The sequence below is a fragment of the Delphinapterus leucas genome, chromosome 15, assembly GCF_059928025.1.
Source record: "Delphinapterus leucas isolate spDelLeu-1000000601 "Yukka" chromosome 15, BTC_Dleu_Yukka2, whole genome shotgun sequence".
In the NCBI taxonomy this organism is placed as follows: Eukaryota; Metazoa; Chordata; class Mammalia; order Artiodactyla; family Monodontidae; genus Delphinapterus; species Delphinapterus leucas.
The window spans coordinates 5,726,700-5,747,017 of NC_143143.1; the positions used below are offsets into that span (position 1 = coordinate 5,726,700).

The following is a 20,318-nucleotide window of genomic DNA, read 5'->3' on the forward strand; positions in this document are numbered from 1 at the left end:
CGCCCTGCCCGAAACTCCCAGTCAGCAGTCAGTTAACGCTGAAACCGGGTCGGGGGTGGGGGGCGCTCACACTGTGTAAGTTTTGACAGACTTGTAGAGGGGCGGCAGCAGCCCGTGGTTCTCGCGGACAACTTCCAGGTACTCGGATGGCGTCTCCAGCAAGAAGGGCCCACAGCACATCTGGCAGCAGCACCTGACCCCAGTGGGCGGCTCCGGGTTCTTGTCAGACATGGGGGAAAAGTCAAAATCAGCCACCTATGGTGAACAAAACCCCACTGGTCAATCACCCGCCCGCCCACTGGGAGTCCCATTAGGTGGCCTTAGGAGCTCAGCTGCCTGGCTAGGTGGCCTTGAGCTCAGCTGCCTGCTGGCAGCGTGCACAGAAACACCTTTCTGGAGCCACGCAGCGCTTCCCTGTGCCTTTGGCTTTTCTGCTCTGTGGGTCTTTCCTGCTTTCGGTTGCCCTCTCCCTTAACAGCTCATGGGCACGGCTGCCAAGCAAAGGGCGAGCATAGAAGGAGGTAAGTCACATTGGCAAGCAGCTAAATCATCAATCGGGCCCCATCTACGGATGCCTCTCGGGCACATTACCCCCAGCCTCAGGGCCTTGCTCTGACATCCAGACCACCTCCAGGCTCCCTGGTCTAGCCCCCTCTGCCCTCTCCCCATATCCTCTCCTATCAGGGCCCAGGAGTCCAGCCCCCACCCCACCAAGCACCCACCTCCACCATGTCCTTCTGATGAGCGGCGTTCCGCAGGGTCATGTACATGATGAAGGCCAGCATCATGGTGATGAGTGTGGCACACGGGAAAGCGAAGACAGCAGGCTGGATGCCTGGGAGTGAGACAGGCTAAAGTCACAAGCCTGGGTAGTTGGTGCTGAATACTAGCCTTCAGGAGGAGATGACACAGGGGAGAGAACACAGCCCACCAGAGCTTTTTTCCTCCTTGTGTTCATGCATCCCAACTAGGCAACCCCAACAGGCAAATCCAGGATTTCACAAAAACCAAGCTGGGGTATGTGAGGGTTTTCAAGTTTTACTTGAGAGTGACTTTCAAGGGGTGCAACTAAATTTCCCACCAGGGTGTGGGCTGCTCCCAATGAGCAGCATGAGACAGAGTGATGACGTACAACTTCTGAGCCTATGCCATGAAAGACCTAGCAGCTTCCTCCTTGGTGTCTCTTGGGTGACTTGCACTGGGGAAGGGAAGCCAAGTTGTGGGGACACCCAAACAGCCCCGTGACCTCTGGCAGCTCTGGGCTCACTCCCTTATCCTGTTACCAAGAAGCAGCATGGCAGAGCAGGAAGAGCCCAGGGGGTCTTGGGTTCGAATCCTGGTTCTGACCAGTGACCTGATGGCAATACTGACCCACAAGGCTGCCACGGGAATGCAACCAGGTGAGGCAGGTGCAAGGCAGGCGATCAGCAAGTGTGGGTTCCTTCTCCCTACTCCCCCACCCTCCTCCTGGTAGAGCCACCGCCACACGCCATGAGGATCTGTCTCCCAAGAAAAGGCGGCATTGATTACCCGTAGTGCTGTCTTTCTCTGCAGAATTCAGAGGGATCCCAGACACCCAGTGCCCAGGAGATGTTGGGGGAGGTGGGGCCCAAGGCCACCGATGATGCCAACAGGTCACAGAGTCTGCCTGGCCCACAACATCAGCCGGGGCCAGGAGCGGAGCGTGGTGTCTGCTCAAGGTCTCAGAGGGACGGGAAAGACTGGAGGGGGCAGTGACAGCATCTGGTGCACTTACAGGGCCAACCTCGGGGATGAGTGCAGCTGGCGGGGTGTCCCCTTTTGTTCTGTATGGCATGGAACCTGGCTGGGCATCTGAAAGACCATCCCTAGGGGTCTGGGATCCTACTTTCTCCTCTACATAAGAAAGTTCTTTTCTGGGGTCACAGAACAGCCCCCCCGCCCCCCCCCCGGAAATGAAGGGTAGGACCTGACGCTGTCATCAGCCAATCCTGTGGCTGTAAGCCAGTGGCAGGACCTCATGATGTGTTTGGGAAAGGGTATTCCAGGGGCGATGGTTGGGCACCCTTATGAACGAGAGAGACTGTACTGCACACTTTCTGAGCTGCTTACCCTCCCTGGGAGACTCACAACAGCCCTGTGAGTCCAGCACCGTCACCGTTGGATAGCCTGTTTTAGTGGCAGCAACAGTGCCGAGATGGAGGTGATGGGGTGGCGGTGATAGCAGTGAAGGAGGGAGGGTTCGTGTTGGGGACAAGTGTGGCAGTGGTTAACGTATGGAGAGACACTGACCACTGTCAGTGGTGGTGGCAACAGGAGAGCTGAAGTTGGGATGCTGCTGGGGTAGCACGGGATGGATGGCGTTGGTCCAAATGGTCGGTGCAGGGGCTGGTGGCAGGGGTGTTAACGGCAGTGCTGATGGTGGTAAGGGTGGTCGCAACGGCAGCGCCGTCTCTGGCTATTGAAGATGCTAGAAGAACTGTCTGTAGCATGTGGTGACGGGGGCAGTGGCGCTGGGCAAGTTAGCCGGCAGTAGCTGAGCTGTCTGTCGTTACTGCTAGTGGTGCTGGTGTGGAGGGTGGTGGCGGTGGAACTGAGGGGTTCTGGTAGTGGGGGCTAGAGCAGTTGTTGATGGCACTACAGAGTTTCTAGTGCTGTGGCTGGTCAGTCAGTGGCGTTGGCTGGGGACCGCAGGGTTATTGATGATGCTTGTGTTGTTGGGACTGATGTTGATGGCTGTTGGTGGAGCTGGCTGCTGGCAGCACACTGGCGGTGGTGGCAGGGTTGACTGGTTTTTGCTGCCTTTGTAAGAGCAGAGGCGAAGTGTCACTTACTGGAGGGCCAGACCTGGATCTTGTGGTACTGATGCGTCTTGCTGATAATGTTCTCGGCCTGGATGCTGAAGCAGTAGTCCCCAGGATCCCTGAAGATGTGGGTCAGGTTGTAAGCCGTGCTGCCCACTGACACAGGGTGGCATTCCCCTTCCCCCAGCGGGAGGCACTCGGGCTTAAGACGCCAGCACACGTTCAGAGGGGGGCTGCAGGGAAATGGGGGCATTTTTTTAGCAATGGCTCAGAAAGGAGTGTGAGCATAGACTAAGTCCAAGAAAGCCCAGGCAGTCATGAACTTCAGTGTCCTTTCCAGGACAGAACACCCAGCTTCCCTGGCCTCCAGGGAACAAAACGGTACATAAGAGATGGCTCGGGACTCCGAGGGGGTCAGTGAGGCAAACAGGGACATACACAGACTGCTGAAGGAGGCAGAATGAGTGCCCCAGTGACGCACTTGGTGCACTGTGGAAGCACAGGGGACGGAGGAGCGTGTTCTTAATGAGGAAGTCAGGGAAGGCTTCCTGGAAGAGGTGGCATTTGAGTAGGCCCTAAAAGGATAAGTCGGCTTTTGACAGGTTTGAAGGGGTGAGGGCATTCCAAACTACCCACCTGCCACAGCACAGGCTCAGAATCTGGAAAATGCAGGTCCATAAAAAGAATTCCAAGTGAGCATTCCTATCTCACACGACGTAGACCAGAGTAAAACACACACTCATGCCACTTCAACGATCAGGTCTACCAAGCACAAGTAGTTTCCCCCTCTGCTCTCTAAGTACTGAGCTCTTATCTCCAAAGCCCCCTGAAAGCTTCAGGAGCCACCTCCAGCCCCTTGGCTTGTCTTCCTCCTTCCTTGGCTACTTTGCCCCCTACCGGTCTAGCCTTATTTCCCCCTGACATGTCCCCTTGTCGGGGGATTGGGTGGGGTTGGTCTTCCCCACTCGAGTCCTTGGAGGGCTGGGCCCTGACCACTATTTTTCTGCAGCCCCGTCCATCCCAGTGGCCCCAGAGAGGGGCTCCCTTGTGGGGAGAACACACCCAGCATCTCTTCATCTCATCACTTACTACAAACTCAGCTTGATGGTGTTCTTGGCAGGAGCTGAGCCAGGTCCTACCCAAGATGGCCTGCTTTCCAGGGGGCTGGAAAGCAGGCCCAAGTCACATACAGGTCTTTTCACAGGAGTGGTCGCTCACCTGCCTCTGCCTTGATGCCCATGTTGCCGACAGCCCCAAAAGGCCACTGCTCCCTCCTCTGGACCCTGAGAATGGAGCCATGCCTGTGACTCTCCCGTGGCACAGTCAAGGGTGGCATCACCCCTCCGTGAGCTCCTTAACTTGGGGCCCCTCAGGGATGGAGCAAAAGGTCAGGAGCCTGGGAGGGGGAGTGCGGGCAGGACCACAGGTCACGTGCAGTGTGCTCTGGGCTTCACTCACCTCCCCAGGAAGTTCAAGGTCACTATCATCTTTTGGAAGGTCTGAATTAGGGTAGGCCCCAAGACCTGGATGCCTCGAAGGGTTTCTGAAAGGCAGAGAAGACCTCATTATATCTGGTGGCTGACGAAAGCTGTATCAGGGCTCGTGGAGTCCCGAGGCTGTGTGACCATCACCCCGTCCTCCTCCCGGCCCTCCCCAAGGGCAGGTCACAGGTCACATCCAGGGCATACCCGGGTCCCGCCTCCCTGTCAGCAGCAGGTGCTGGAGCCAGCGTAGATTGAGGGAGCCGGAGGAAGCAAGCAGGGCCCTGGTGAGCAGGACCTGGGGCTGACTTAGGGTACCACCGCCTCCCCGCATCATCTGTTCCGTGTGTGGGGTGGGGGAAGCAGCACCCCATTAGCACGACCAAGAAATCTGCTGCAGCTGCCCCAGCATCCCCTCTTGCCAAAGCCAGGTCTGGCTGTTCCCTCCCTGTGCAGCCGACTGAGGCTGTCCCAGCCCCAACAGGACGGTCCTTGACGGGAGGCAGATGTAGCCGGGAACGAGGAGTGATGGGGATGCACCAAATCACAGCAGTGTCTAGGCTCTGCCACCTGGTGGCCACCTGACCTCCTCCATGGCCTGCAGTGCCCTCTTGGAAGCGGGGAATGACAGACCCGCTCAGAGGGCTGCCAGGGGAACAGAAGAGAGGCTGTGCATCTGAGCTCAGCCCAGTGCCCAGTTGGAGCCACCCTGATCTGCAAGTGACCCAGCCCTGGAAGGAGTGGTACCCAGGGCTCCCCGATGGCCCAAATGCTCAACCCACAACAACCCCCAGAGACTCACCCTGCAGTTTCAGCGAGGCGGAGAAGTCGCCCGTCTTCTGCAGAACGCCCTTCCCGACGTCCGGTGTTACCTGCTCCCACTCCGCCACAACCTTGACCTTCACAGTGAAGGATCCAACGATGGAATAGTTATAATAGACTGTAGCGTCTTTGGTCACCATCTGGGTGCTATAAGGTGACAGGGAGGAGATGACAGAAGTGACTCACGTGCCCTCTTAGAGTGGTTGTACAGTGACACATTCAGACCAACGCCTTGCAAGCAAAAACATCATCCCAGCATCAGGTCCCAGAGCCAGCCAGGGCATGAGGTCAGCTGTACCTGGTAGAGTGGCTGCTGGTTGTCTTTGTATTTGTAAGTGACAGGTAGGAGAACTCCTAGCAACAGGTGCCTGTCACCTGCCAGGAAGTGCTCTGCACCCCGAGCCAGGAAACTGGGAAAGGCTGTGTGTTAGACAAGGACAATCTGGGGAGGGGAGAAGTATGAACTCTGGAGTTCAGACAGACGTGGCTTTAAATCTCAGCTCCAGAATTCCTATTTACGTAACTCTAAGCCTTACTTTTCTCATCTGAAAAACAGGAAGAGTCATACCTCCATCACAGGTTATGATATAACATATTAAGTGTGTAACATCATGCTTTTTCCCTACAATTACCTGAATCACTTCAAAAGGAATTCTAGGGCTTCCCTGGTGGCACGTGGTTGGGAGTCCGCCTGCCGATGCAGGGGACGCGGGTTCGTGCCCCAGTCCGGGAGGATCCCACATGCCGCGGAGCAGCTGGGCCCGTGAGCCACGGCCACTGGGCCTACGCATCCAGAGCCTGTGCTCCGCAGCGGGAGAGGCCACGGCGGTGAGAGGCCCGCGTACCGCAAAAAAAAAAAAAAGGAATTCTAGTAACAATAAAATATTTTTGTTGATTTGTTGATGCTCTTTATATATGAAGTTTATCAAACCTTTACCTATTACATATCTTCCAAATATTTTCTCCCAGTTTAACCTTTATCCTTTGGTTTGATTTACTTCTTTCATTTCAAATTTTAAATGTGATGATGCCAAATTTAGCATTTTTTCCATTCTAGTTTCTGCCTTTTATTTACAGAAATGCCTTCCCCACTGCCAAACTATCCAATCTCAGGGGATCATCTACATTCCAATCTAGTCCTGGTTCATTATGTTTACTATTTTAAATCTATCTGGAATAGCTTTTGTTAGGGATTAGATTATTTTTCTCCCAAACAGTTAACCAGCTACCCTAGTATCATTTATCAAACAATCTATCCTTATTCACTGGCTGGAAGTAACATTGTTATCATACACTACATGTGTATATAAACTTAGGTTTTTTTTCTGCTTTTTCTATTCTGTTCCATTGAGCTGCCTTTTCTTGCTGAAAATTATTTGTAGCTTTCTAAATACGTTTATGTATGTATTTCTAGCCCCTTTCCCCATCACCATTCATCATCATTCTGCTTTTCTGATCATTTCTCTTTCTTCTTACAATATTGAGAAATTCTCTCATCATTTTTCAAGTCTTTTTAAGGTTCTCAGTACAATCTGTGATTTTATTCACATAAATCCTACAATTTTAGGCTAAGTTTATTCTCTCCGTTTTTATAAATATTATGAAAGATTTTTTCGACTGCCATTATATGGAGAAGATAAGAATCTTTGTTTTGTAACCAGCCACATTATTAAAATCTTTTTAGTTCTAAGATTTTTCAGTTGAGTCTTTTGTGTTTTCCAGGTAAACAGTACTGTCATCTGTGTACAATGACTTTTGTCTCCTCCTTTACATTTATATTTCATTTACTTTTCTTATTTTATTTCATTGCCTAGTCAAAAATGTTCAATTGCAATAGAAATAGTGAATAGGGAATTCCCTCGTGGTCCAGTGGTTGGGACTCTGCACTTTCACTGCCAAGGGCCTGGGTTCGACCCCTGATCGGGGAACTAAGATCCTGCAGGCTGCAGCGCAACCAAAGAAAAAAAAAAAAAGAGAAAGAAATAGTGAATATAACTTTCTTTAACGTGAAAATAAATGCCCCTAATAAATATGGAGGCTGTGCCCTGGTTTGAGACAAATATTCTTTATGTTATAAAACCATATATATACATATATATATAAGCGTATATGTGTATTTGTATACAGGTATGTATATATGTATGTATATACATTATGTGTATATGTGACGTATATGTATACATGTATGTGCACATATGTGTAAAACTGTGTATTTATACACAAAATTTAGATGAACTGTAAAATCTTTGTCATGTTCCAAAAATTATTCTTATTGGGATTTTTATTGGTTTTGCATTAAACTTAAAGAATAACTGGGGGGAAACGGACATCTTTACAATATTAAGACTCACCATCCCGGACATGGTGTTCATACCCATTTACTCAAATCTTTTCTACTTCTGTGGGTGGGAGAGGGATGGATTGGGAGTTTGGGATTAGTAGATGCAAACTATTCTATATAGGATGGATAAACAACAAGGTCCTACTGTAGAGCACAGGGAACTATATTCAATATCCTGTGATAAACCATAATGGAAAAGAATATGAAAAAGAATATATAGGGCTTCCCTGGTGGCACAGTGGTTGAGAGCCCGCCTGCCGATGCAGGGGACACGCGTTGGTGCCTCGGTCCAGGAAGATCCCACATGCCGTGGAGCGGCTGGGCCTGTGAGCCATGGCCGCTGAGCCTGCACATCCAGAGCCTGTGCTCCGTAACGGGAGAGGCCACAACAGTGAGAGACCCACGTACCGCAAAAAAAAAATTTTTTAAAAAAGAATATATATATGTATATATGTACATAGCTGAATCACTTTGCTGTACAGCAGAAATTAACACAACATTGTAAATTAACTATACTTCAATGAAACAAATTAAGAAAACAAATCTTTGCTACTTCTCAGTAGCTCTGTAGCTTTCTTCACGCAGGATCTTGCCCATTTCCAGATATGCCTGACCGGCCCCTACTTCCCGACCTGCCTCCCGCAATTGGCTTGTCTGGAGAGGAGGTGTAAGGAGAATGAAGCTGGAACACCTGAATTCTACCATGTGAGTATAACAGCGTGTGTCATTGGCTGGCCAGGTCCCTCCAGAGTCAAACAGAGAAAAATCTACCTACCTTGACCAGACTTAAAGGGCTGTTTTGGGCACCAATGACCCCTCTACTAGGTTGCAGGCACCTTGAAGGCAGGTCCCATGACTGGCTCACCCTGGTCCCCATGGACCCCGAGCTTGGCACAGAGCTGGTGTACAAGGCATGTTTGGAGTGAGAGAGAGTGAGCAGGTGAAGATGGGAGAGTACAGAGCACCCCACCTGGGACGACAGGGCCACCAGCCATGAGCCAAGACTTTGGGGCATCAAGGGGGGTAAGGACATACCCATCTCCGAAGTCCCAGCTGTAGAGAAACGAGGCGGTCTTGAAGAAGTTGCTGGGGTCGTGGAGGAGGAAGGAAACTTTAAGGACTGTCTTGGTGAGGTAGGAGCTGGGCCAGGGCAGGGAGGTGTTCTGGGTGACAACGAGGTTCCCCACGAGGAACTCTGGGACAGAGACCACGGGAGGGTGAGTCCACTGAAGTGGAGGAGGGCAGAGCCACGTGCCAGTTGGCAGGGCAGCCTCTCCCCCACCCGACCTCCTGGCTGTCACAGCCAGGTGGTGGCAAGAGGGGACGCTGCAGGTCACCGAACACAGAGGCATATGCCCCCTCCGTGGACGCTGGTGAAGACTCACTTCATGTGTTACATGCATAGCTCTGCTCCTGAACCCCTTTCACCAAGACCCTGAACTTTCTGGCACAAAAGATGCCCAGGACCAGAAGGAAATGCACAGGCTTTGAAAGCAACTCTTGGGAAATATTTCAAAGTATTAGATGAGCCTAGAAAAAATGAGCAGTTCTACTGACCGCAGGTCCACACCCCATGTGCTGGGCTGGGTGAGGAACACCATTCCATGCTGCCTCCTCTAAAAAAAAAAAAATTAAAACTGATTTTTTAAGCAGAAAGTGAGGTGTGCTCAATAAAGCTCATTTGGAAATTGCTGAAAAATGGAATGAAAAGAAAAGAAACTGCTTATCACGCAAACACAAGCATTGTTGATGTTTTGAAGAATTGCAAAGTATACGTGTGTACATATTTAAGGTATACACATATTAAACACAGTTGATCAAACTGGTTATAGAATTTTGTTTTGATTTTTTAAATTTTACAACCATGAGTACCCCTCCAGGCTACAACAAACTCTTTGTAAAGGTCATTATTATTCATTATACAAATTGTGTCAGTATACTTAACCAGTCCCCTTATGGTTGCATACTTAGCTTGTTTCTATTTTCTTCTGTTATTATAAAAACTGTGATGAACATCTTCGTGCATAAACCGTTACCCAAATGGAGGTTTATTTCCTGAAGATAAGTTCTTTAATAGACTGTAAACTCCAAGAAAGCAGGGACTTCTTGGAAAGAGAGAGATGGGAGAGGAGGGAGGGAGGGAGGAAGGAAGGGAGGAGAAGGGGGAGAGAGAGAGAAAGAGAGGAGAGAGGGAGAGAGAGCGAGAGAGAAGGAGAAAGAAGAGGCCAAAGACTAAAATAATTTATAACCATTGATACATATGTATCAGCTGCTCTCAAAGGGTTGTATTAATTTACACCCGAGTAGCAATACGTACTTTAAGTGTCCATTTCAGCACAACCCTGCCAGCAGTGCATATTACCGTTTTCTGATCCTTTGGTAACTGACAGCAGCGCAGAAACCATGGGTCTAATCTGCATTTATGTGATTACCAGCCAGGAGTCTGAGGACAAATCAAGTAGGAAAGGTCCTCACCTGTAATGGGGAGGACGAGGACGCTCCTGGCCACAGGCTGGCACATCCCGCAGTCAGCGGCGGTGACCCAGACGGAGACCGGGAAGTTCCCGGGCACGTTCCCCACGACGCGGATGGTGGAGCTGAAAGCTTCATCTGTCTTCCCCGTGAGCAGCAATGGGGTGTGAATCCAGCGGAAGCGGTAAAGGCGGGTGCTGGCGGGCAGGACCAGGCTGCCATTGTCATCGGCCACCAGGCTGGCCGTGATGGTCACCTCTGCCCCCGTGGTGGCAGGGCCATCGGGGGTGAGGTGAAGTTCATACACGCCTAGGAACCCAGAAACAAAGGCAACAAAGTCCGCGTTTCACGAAGGGGCGTGGCCAGGAAGCCCACTGCCACCCTCTGGGCCGGCTTCCGTGAGTCTCTTTTACAGGTGGAGAAATTGGGGCCCAGGCAGGTCAAGTGACCCGCCCAAGGGTCATACGATTAGTCCATTGCCCAGCTGGGATTCAAACCCAGGCCCAACTGACTCCAAATCCCACGCCCTTTCCCGTGTCTCCAGTTTGTTTTACTTTTTCATGCCAGCCAAGCAGGGCCTTACAGAGCATGTGTATGCTGATCTGGCCCGGCTTCGTAGCTGTGAAAATGATGGCCAGTACATGTCACAGGAGGAGCCACCGCAGCTGATGCCAAGAAATGCCCACTCTTTGGGACTAACCTTTACATGTGAAACAAAATTCCAGCTGGAAACACAAAGCTGAGTCTGGACCCTGTTAAGGCCTAATACCTTGATGGTGGTAGGCCAGCCTTGGGAGGCAGGGCCACTGTGATCCAAGCCAAGCCCCCTTCTCTTTGGTCTCAGTTTGTAAATCTGTAAGGTGAGAGTTTCTAGATCTGAGCTGTCCAATATGGTAGCCACTAGCCACGTGTGGCTCCTTAAGCATCAATTAAAGTGAAACAAACTTAAAACCCACTTTCTCGGTTGCACTGGCGCATTTCAAGGGCCAGTCACATGTAGCCAAGGGTCACCATAGTGGACACTGTGGATACAGATCTTCATTATCACGGAAAGTCCCACTGGACTACACTGCTCTAGGGAACCTCCAGGATTCCTGCAGGGGCCAACGCTGGAGCTCTGTGATTCCAGCTGGGTCAACTCCTTGGGGAACCTGAACTTAAATACTGGGGATGCAGCTCTTACAGGGAACCCAGGAATTAGTTTTCTAGGTTGCAAGCAGAGAATAGGGCCTGGAGCACATGGAATGGAGACCAAATAAGAGGCCTTTTCAATAACACTCCCCATCTAACCAACACATTGAAGGTAAGACTAATTGTAATCTGAAAATAGAGAAAGGTATAAAATTAAAAAAAATTTTTTTAATAATTAGTAACAACCACTTACTATATTGGGTCATTTCCTACTATTCTTTTAAATGCTGCTTACTCTGAGATTATATATTCCATTGCTGTTGCTGTTTTTTCAATTCTGTATCATAGGCATTTTCCTAAGTCATTATTCTTCACCTGCTTTAGATAGCTGCAGATTTTATCATACTCAGAAGGTAAGATTTTAAAAATCAGATTTGTTTCCATCATAAAAGTAATACATATGCATAAAGAATATTAGAAGTGTCCTATTACCCTACCCCCCAAAGACAACAGCTGCTATCATATTGCTGTCCTCCAGCTCTTTTTCATGCACGGAAGTTTAAATTTCGTCAGAATCATACTCTGCACACAATTTTGAATTACTTTATTTCTACCTGACAATACATCAGAAGGATGTCTGCAGTGGCACTAATGTGAACTTCACTATTTGCATGATAATCCCTCAAGCAGGCATATCTTAATTCCCAGAACCCTTCACTCTTATCAATAGCACTACTGCACGTCTTATTAACTATTTTCCTGTGATTTGTAATTTTCTTTTTCAGGTGAGACTTCTGAAGGGCCTGAGGTTAGAGAATGTCTAACAGTGCACACCTGGGCAGAAGAGGTGATGCAGAAGGAAGGGAGGAGGGCCCACAAGCCCCCCTCTGCTCATTTTACTCCCTCCCACCCCAATTCCCGGCCACATACACCCCCTCCCTTGGCTTCCAGTACCTCCTAAATGCTGATAGAACCCAGTAACACAGACTTCATTTCTACTGAGCAATAATACAATGGCTACTAACCACATGCAATTAAATTTAAATTAATCAAAGTTAATCACTTCAATGTATAATACTAAAATTCCAGTCCCTCCATTGCACTAGAGCCACAATTCAAGCGCTCAACAGCCATAGCTCTCCCGGATAGCACAGATATAGATCATTTCCTCCATCATCTAAAATTCTGTTGGCCACTGATGCTCTAGACCCCCTGGATTTCTCGCTTCCCAAACCTACCATTCTCTTCACCTTTCATTCTCTGCCAGGTCAGAGGACCAGCTGTCCCAAGAATCAGCCCCCGGGCCTCTGCCACTAATTCTCTCTCTCCATTACTACCAGCATTGCTTAAGGTAGCACTCAGCCCCATCCGGATGGATTACCGATACGTCCTGAATGTGACCCTTGGCCTCCAGTCCTGCCCTAATTTCAGCCACCCCAACAAGCAGCTTCCTGCACAGTTAATCTGATCATGGGCCAGCCTCAGGGTGGAGGGAGATCACATTCACATTTTAGTACATCCATGCTGTAGCTTTAACCCTTTAACACCTGCAGTTCCCCCCAACATGCTCTGTCCTTCCTAGCCTCAGGGCCTTTGCACACACTGTCCCCACTGCTCTTCTTCACCTATCTGTCTGTGGATATAACCTCTTCCAGGAAGCCCTCCCTGACACCCCCCCACCCCACCTCCTCGGCACTCTCCCAACAGCCTGAGCACACAGTTGTCACAACCCTGGGTTGGGATAAAGGTTTCCTTATCTCCCCCACTGCACTGCAAGCTCCTTGAGGGCAGGGCAGGGGTCATCCCCATCTCCCCCAAGCCTAGCCAGGTGCTTGGCACATAGTAGAGGTTCAACACTATGCTGTGGAGAGGCACCTGGAGAGAAGGGTGTGGCAGAGGGACCAGGCCACATGGCACTGCCCCAGGAAACTCTTCACCCAAGTGCTATGGACTGAGCCCCAACCCGCAGCTGCTGGGGGGACCCAGAAGTACAGGATGTGCTCCCTGCTCTTAGGGGGCTCACGAAAGACCTGCTGGACTCAGCAAAACTGGGAGGTGAGCGAGTGTGTCCTTAACTGCACCCCATTTGCCTTGCGGCGATGTTGCCCGCCCCCACTGGGGACTCTGGCTCCAGCCTTTCCGCTCACCCACGTTACACATTCCCTGTTCTGAATCCCTTTCCTTGGGGCCATGTTTTGGATTATAAAGTCATTTGGGCTAGCATTGCAAAAGGGACCTGCAGCACCTTAATCCCAAAGAGAGAATTCCAGACACGTAAGTTTCTCCAAGATAACACAGTATGTATTTTACACTGAAGGACCTGAGTCCCCAGAGGTCCCCAGGGACTAATGCTACTGCCGGGGACCACACAGCAATCTGCATTGCCCTAGGCTGAGTCCCTCTGGCTGGGAGGCAGCCTTTGGCCAGGCTGCTGCAGAAAGAGGTGCTTAGAGGAGAGGCCATCTCCTCCCTTCCCTCTCTTGCTCCTGCCCACACCCCCCAGGAGAGGAGCATGGGCCACAGTGAGGCTGGCAGGTGGCAGGGACATTCAGCTGCATGCTAATGGCCATCCAGCGTCTGCAGCAAGACAGGCGCATGTCAGCACGACGCAGATCCGTTGCCAGGGGAACAGAATCAGGAGGGCAGCCAGCTCAGCCAGGAGGCGGGATGGGGTGGGGGTGGGGAGGGGCTGTGGCTACAGCCAATGTTGCAGCAGACACTGGCCCAGCTCCTGGGAGCGCCCCCCATCCCGACCTGTCCACACGCCAGAGGCTCCAAGGGCACTTTTCTCAGGCTTGTTTTTAAAAAGCAGGTATTTCACAGCCCCCGGGTGATGCTGCCCCTCGTCCTCAGGGCCTAGAAAGCGTCCAGAACATCCAGGCTGAAATGGACTGGGAAGGCTTTGCCACCTGTGGCTGAAGGAACCAAGCCCAGGTTTGGTTACCTACCCATGCAAATCCATCTTTCCAAGTTTGGGAGCCCAGATGACATGGTCTTGGAGTACAGAGCAGCCCAGTCAGGGGCTTAGGGGCGCCACAGGTGCCCCAGTGACCACACAAGTGCCCCAGTGACCCAGAGATGAAAGGACCAAAGCAAAAAGTGAAGTGACAGCAGCGACAAAGTTTGACCCGTGGAAGAATGTCCACCAGCAGGCTCCCTGGGCTTCCACCTGGAGCATGCACATTCTCCCTGACCACACAGCCTGTAGGGCCCCAGAACAGTCTAGAAAAGGGCTACATCAGCCTTTTCTCACTGCACATGTACACAGCCCAAAACACTTCCCAAGTTATCTCTGAAGTCTGGACAACACAACCTGGAATTAATGAACGGTCCAGGACACGGACTTCTGACTTCAACCCCTGATGTAGGAAGCATGTCGTGCAGGCTGACCCAGACCCAGGAAGGGTGGAAAGGGCTTCTGAATCTCTCTTTTTCTCCTGTGAGTTTTCCCCAACCCCATTCCCAGCTATTTGGACTGTATCATGGGTGCAATAGGCCAGGCTGGGAACCACACATGACTTCCAAAGAATTAACCCTCCACACCTTTTTTTTTTTTTTTTTGGCAATTTAGGCCGTGTTGATAATTTCTGGACACATGCAAACCTAATGGACAAGAGACCCCATTTCCAGGGGCAAGCAGATGCTCCTGACCAAGCCAATTCCCACAAAATTCCCTTAATTCATCCTTAAGATGCAGGTTTTTTATTTTACCTTGTGGCTTTTATTTCACAAGTTTGCTTTAGATCTCTTCTTCTACCATTCTTTCAAGGTGGGGGGGGGTAATGAAAATCTTGGATAATATTTAACACCCACCCAATAGCTGCCCACATCCCAACTGTCCCCTTAAAACTCTCCACCCTGGGTCCTTTTTTGTCGCCAAAATGGGGCAGAAAAGTGGGTGTTGGCCTTCGGGCGTTGAGGAGGTGGGGGTGTTAGAAGCACGATCCGGGGGACACCGGGTAGGACCCAGCGGAACCAGCTCCGGTTCCATTTTGGAAATCAGTCCCAGAGAGGAAATGGCAGACCGGCCTCCTGGGCGCTAAAATCGCATACTCCCCGAAGTCAACACAAGCAGGGTAGAAAGCCTCTCTGGATAAGGCCACATTTTAAGGCAAAAACGCTGCTCCGCGGGCAACCTGGCCGCGCTCCCTGGGGGCTGTGGCGAGAAGACCGACCCCGAGCATTCCCAGACTCCCCTCAGCGTCCTCCCCCACCTCCAGCGGCTGCGAGGATTCCAAACATCAGGACGGATGCGCCGGCCACCGCGCGGTCCCTAGGGCAAGGCCGATCTGGAGGTGGCAGCAGGAACGAGGGCGCGGGGAGCCCCCTCAAGTGCCGGTGACTTCAGGGGAGAGGGGAGAAGGGACAGAGGAGAGGGTTGCGCGGCGCCCGGCAGGCCGTGCTCCGCTCCGCAGCTCGCGGCCTGCGGGGAGGTGGGAGGTACGCGCAGGGCGCACGGCGCCACCTCCGCAGCCCCGGCTCCCGGCGAGGCCGCCCGCCCGGAACCGCCCCGAGGCCCCGGGCGCGCTGCGGCTCGGGGAGGGCGAGCGGCCGGCTCGCGCAGCGCCTTACCTGCAGCCACCCTAGCCGGGGCCAAGGGCAGGAGGCAGGCCAGCCAGAGGATGCGGCCGAGGCGCGGCCAGAGGGCCGGGGCCATGGCGGCGCTGGGAGCTGCTGGAGCGTGGAGGGCACGCGGCTCGATTCGGCTGCGGCGGCTGCAGCTCGTGGGTCGCACGGCACGGGCTTTGCGGGGAGGTACGGGCGCGGCGCCGGCTCGTCCTCGCCTCGGATCGCTGTGTCTCTGCGCGCCGCCGCCGGCCACAGCCCGCCGCGCCGACCCCGACCCACGTCAGCCGCGCCGCGCCCCCTCCCCGCACACTCCCTCACTCCGCCGCACGCCGCCTCTCCCCACGATACTCCACTCTCCCCACGATCCTCCCCTCTCCTCCCCGGTCTCCGCTTCTCCAATCTGCTCCCCCTCCCTACCTCCCCTCGCCGCGCCCCTCCTCTCCCCTCGACCCCTCCCTTCTCCTCCCCTCCCCGGTCACCGTTCCTCCACTCTGCGCCCCCTCCCCTCCCTGCGTCTGTGCCCGCGTCCGCCGGCTCTGACTCAGCGTCCCTAGAGGAGCGTGCACCAGTGCGAAGCCCAGAGCAGGCCCCTTTGGGCTCTTTCTCCAGGTGGCTTCTCCCCTCATGACGCACACGGCTTGGAGATGCGGCTCTTCATTCAAGAAAAGTGTAGCACCTACTGTGTGCAAGGCGCTGAGCAGTGGGCCTAGGAACATCTTGTGTCCCTCCGGAGGGAAGGGCTTGGGTGCAGGTGCCCAGGTGCAGGCGCTGGGACTGATGCCATTCCTCAGTTTACCCTCTCTGCACCTGCTGTAAAATGGGGTTTGTGGTCATACGTGGGCCCACAGCGACAACGCTGTCACTGAGGGCCTTGGGACACTCAGACAACCAAGATAAGGAGTGACCAGGCTGCTCCTTGGACACTCCTTGGCCTAAGCAGGGGCTTCCATCTGCCATAACGGAACAGAGCATGTCTTTTCTCCTAGAAGGTGGCCGGCCTGGCTGATCTTAAAGACTGGACACCGGCAGCCTGGATCCTGGTCCCAGCTCTGCCTCTACTTTATCCTTGGCAAGGGAGCCCACCCAGAGGGGGTGTTGGATGGCTGGTCTCACCTGGCCGGCACCGATGCGACCACAATTGCAGGATGGGCTGCATGGGAGTGAAAGAACTTCTGGGACAGCTGTGGGGTCCCCTGAGAACGGGCCCCACTGGCCCCATTGCCATCTCACTGTGATAGAGGGGAGAACAGATTTGAGTGAGTCCCCTTAGGAAAGTTAAAAGTGCTAGCCACTCCCCGGTGGCATCAGTCACCATTGTGGGGACAAATACCAGGCCTAGGAACCAGGAGACTTTGGATTCTGAGAGTTATGTGACCTTGAGAAAGTCACATAACTCTCCTGGTGCCTCAGTTCACTTTTCTTTAAAATAATAATAATGCCCCATGAGACTGTGGTAAGGATAAAACGACTTGACACATAGAACAGTGCTTGGACATAGTAAGTAATCAGTGTTGGCTGTCATCGTTAGAATTGCTTAAGGACTTGGGAGAGTTTCACTTGTCCATCAGGAATTGAGAAGAAAATTGTGCTTGAGAAGAAAATAGTATATTAAGATTATAAATTGAGTTTCAAATATTTGACTATTTCACATTTTTCAAAGGTCTGGTTGTTAGTGGTTTTTGTAATGTACTAAATGCATAAATAGAATAATAACATTTATTACGTTTTTTTCATGTGTAACATTATTACATTGAATAACTATACAGTAGCCATAGATGGTCACATCTATGTAACAGAAGCCACCTGCAAGGCCACCCTGAAGCTGATGTTGATGTGACCCTTCTTTGTCTAATTCCCCACAGGTATCACCTCCCCCAGAAACCTTCCTTCTTCTGGGCTCTCACAGCACCTGTCTTGATGTCAATTCTTGTCACTGAAAATCTTTCTAAAGCAGGTTAGTCGGTCTGTTGGCCCTAGCAAAATGGTATAACTGATTTCCCTTTGGTAACAGAAGGGCAGCAGCCCTAGTGTTAATATTGCTACCACAAATCCTCATTACCTTGCATTGGAAATGTAACTGTGGGAAGTGGGGGCCACTGAGCTGATAACAATCACCCCCGATCAGCTCTGGAGAGGCTTTGGGGGTTAAATTCTATGGTAGTTTGAAGTAGGCAAAAGGGAGTTCAGGGTGATCTCTTGTTGAATTTACCATGGCTCCAGGCCTAGATCTCAGCTTTACTGGATTTTCTGCTGGAATTTTTCAACCACAGGACACCCAGCCACCCTGTTGAAACCCACAAGAGACCTAGGGAGGATTTGTTAATTCATCACGGGGGAAAGGTTCTTCATAGGGGTGGAGCCCTTAGGGCCAGCCTCCAAGAAGCCCAACAGGTGAGGCAAAGGTAAGCAGGGACTCCAGCACACCAGGGGACAGGGGAGGGAGGATGGCCTCTTGGTGGCTCTCAGAAGGTCAGACTGAGGCCTCATGCCCTGAACCACTCCACGCAGAGACCACTTGTGCAGACTGCTCGTGCCCACCAGAGTGAATATTTTGAGGCTCCCTGTATTCTTTTTAGTGTTCCAGCTGTTCCTATCCTATGGGTTCATACAGTATTATTCCAAACAGGGTACAAATTTATACATTTGTTTATGGGCCGAATTGTGTCCCTTGAGAAATCCATATGTTAAGGCATAATCCCCAAAGTGACTGTATTTGGAGACAGCACCTCTGAAGGGGTAATTAAGGCTAAATGAGGTTATAAGGGTGGGGCCCGAATCCAATAGGACTGGTGTCCTTATAAGAAGAGGAACAGACACCAGAGATCTCTCTCTTGAGAGAGCACAGAGAGGTCATGTGAGCACATAGTGAGATGATGCCAGCGCATAGTGAGATGATGCCACGTATAAGCCAACAGAAGAGGCCTCAGAATGAAACCTACCTTGGTGGCACCTTGATCTTGAACTTCCCAGTCTCCAAAACTATGAGAAATAAATTTCTGTTGGGTAAGCCACCCAGGCTGTGGTACTTTATAATGGCAGCTTTAGCAGACTAAGACAACGCCCAATGGGCAAAAGGAATACATTGGTAAAGAAAGACAGAGGGACTGCCCTGGTGGTCCAGTGGTTAAGACTCTGCATTCCCAATGCAGGGGGCCCGGGTTCAATCCCTGGTCAGGGACCTAGATCCTGCATGCTGCAACTAAAGATCCTGCACGCGGCAACGAAGATACAGCGTGCTGCAACTAAGACCCAGCACAGCCAAATAAATAAATATTAAAAAAAAAAAAAGAAAGAAAAGGAGCTTTCTGTCTAGGAGGGAAAAAAGATGATAAATGAGTAAATATAATTTCTGATTCTAAGGAAAATTCCAGTATTATGAGAGCTAGTGGGGGGGGGCAGGCAATGGTTTTCTTATATTGGGCCTTTAAAAGGCCTCTCTGAGGAGGTGACATTTGAGCTCATCAAGGATGACAAGGAGCCAGCTTTGTGCCTCTCAGGGAAGAACATTCCAGACAGGAGAATTAGCTACAAAGGTCCTAGGTGGGCAGGAGGCACAGCAAGGCCATTGTGGCTGGAACATGAAAAATGAGGCTGGGAGGTGCACAGGCCCAGGGATTGAGGATAAGTTGAAAAGTCTTTGGAGGGTTTTAAGCGGAGGAGGTGCATGATCTCATTTATCTGATAGAGATGAAGCTGACACTGTCCCTAACATCTAATTCAGGAGATAGACAAGAAAACAGGCAAAAATCATAGCAGCATGATGGGTACTTTCGTAGGAGAAGCTAAGGCCATGGGAAAGCATGTGAATTTCACCAATGTTACCCTCCCCGCCCCCCCAGCTGTAGGTCTTTATCACATGCAATTAAATGGAAACTTATCAAAGGATTTGTGTACTGCTGCTTTTTTTCTCGACCCCTCCCCCAACAATATTAAATACCCTCGGATGGCACATTGGTTCCAGCCCTTAGATTTTTCAACTTTACCCAGTTTTGGACCTCCTAAATTTTGGGGTTGGTGGTGGTAGGAGCAAAGAGGATTTTGCTTGCAGGTGGGCAACTTCTTCCATGGGGGAAGGAGTGTTCTGACCCACTATATTTCTCCTGCGGCAGAAATAAGTGGCACTATATATATCCACTTACAATCTCAGCGCTTCAGCTGAGGCTTGTTCTTGAGTGGCAACATTAAACAAAAGCAAGGAGCATGTCTCTGAACGTATCTTGTAGGAATTGCAAGCTCTATTTATTACCAGGTGTGAAATATATCTGTCTGAGAAGGGAAAACAAAGATTCTGGTGAGTTAGTGATGATGGGGTGGCGGTGGGGCGGTGCGGGGCAAGCAATGGGGAAGTACTGTCAGGAAGGGGCAGGAGGTGGAGCCAGGTCCTGGAGGGGCTGGAGGTAGGTCAGGTTATCACTTTCATGCTCTGTCCATTTACCATGATTACCACGTGTTTCCAGGAACAGCTCATCATTCAACCAGTCTCATAGATGGAGTCTGCAGGTGAGGCCTGAGAGGGCCTCCTGGTCCAGCCATCACCTCATTTGGGCATCCGGGCCCCACTTTCCCCTCCCTCTCATCATTGCTCTGAGCCAAGGCACCTGCCCCGTCGCGTAGGCGCTGAAAAGCGGTCCACTGCGGTCTAGCCTCGGAGTGATGCAGCTGCAACAAATGACCAGGCCGGCCTCTTCCAGGCAGAACACCTGAGCTCTCCTTTGCTTA

The 20,318-nt window shown here is 51.4% G+C and overlaps 1 protein-coding gene across 1 annotated transcript; it reads right to left on the bottom strand.

Annotated features, from left to right (window-relative positions):
- Window positions 1–15: 15 nt before the first annotated feature.
- TMEM130 (transmembrane protein 130) lies at window positions 16–15,787 on the bottom strand. The gene is made up of 8 exons (XM_022587749.3): window positions 15,603–15,787; window positions 9,903–10,208; window positions 8,463–8,622; window positions 5,067–5,233; window positions 4,242–4,326; window positions 2,814–3,016; window positions 723–835; window positions 16–255 (listed from the first exon to the last, which is right to left on the bottom strand). The coding sequence occupies exons 1-8, from the start codon at window positions 15,685–15,687 to the stop codon at window positions 67–69; spliced, it is 1,308 nt and encodes a 435-aa protein (XP_022443457.1). The 5' UTR covers window positions 15,688–15,787; the 3' UTR covers window positions 16–66.
- Between the last annotated feature and the right edge of the window lie 4,531 nt (window positions 15,788–20,318).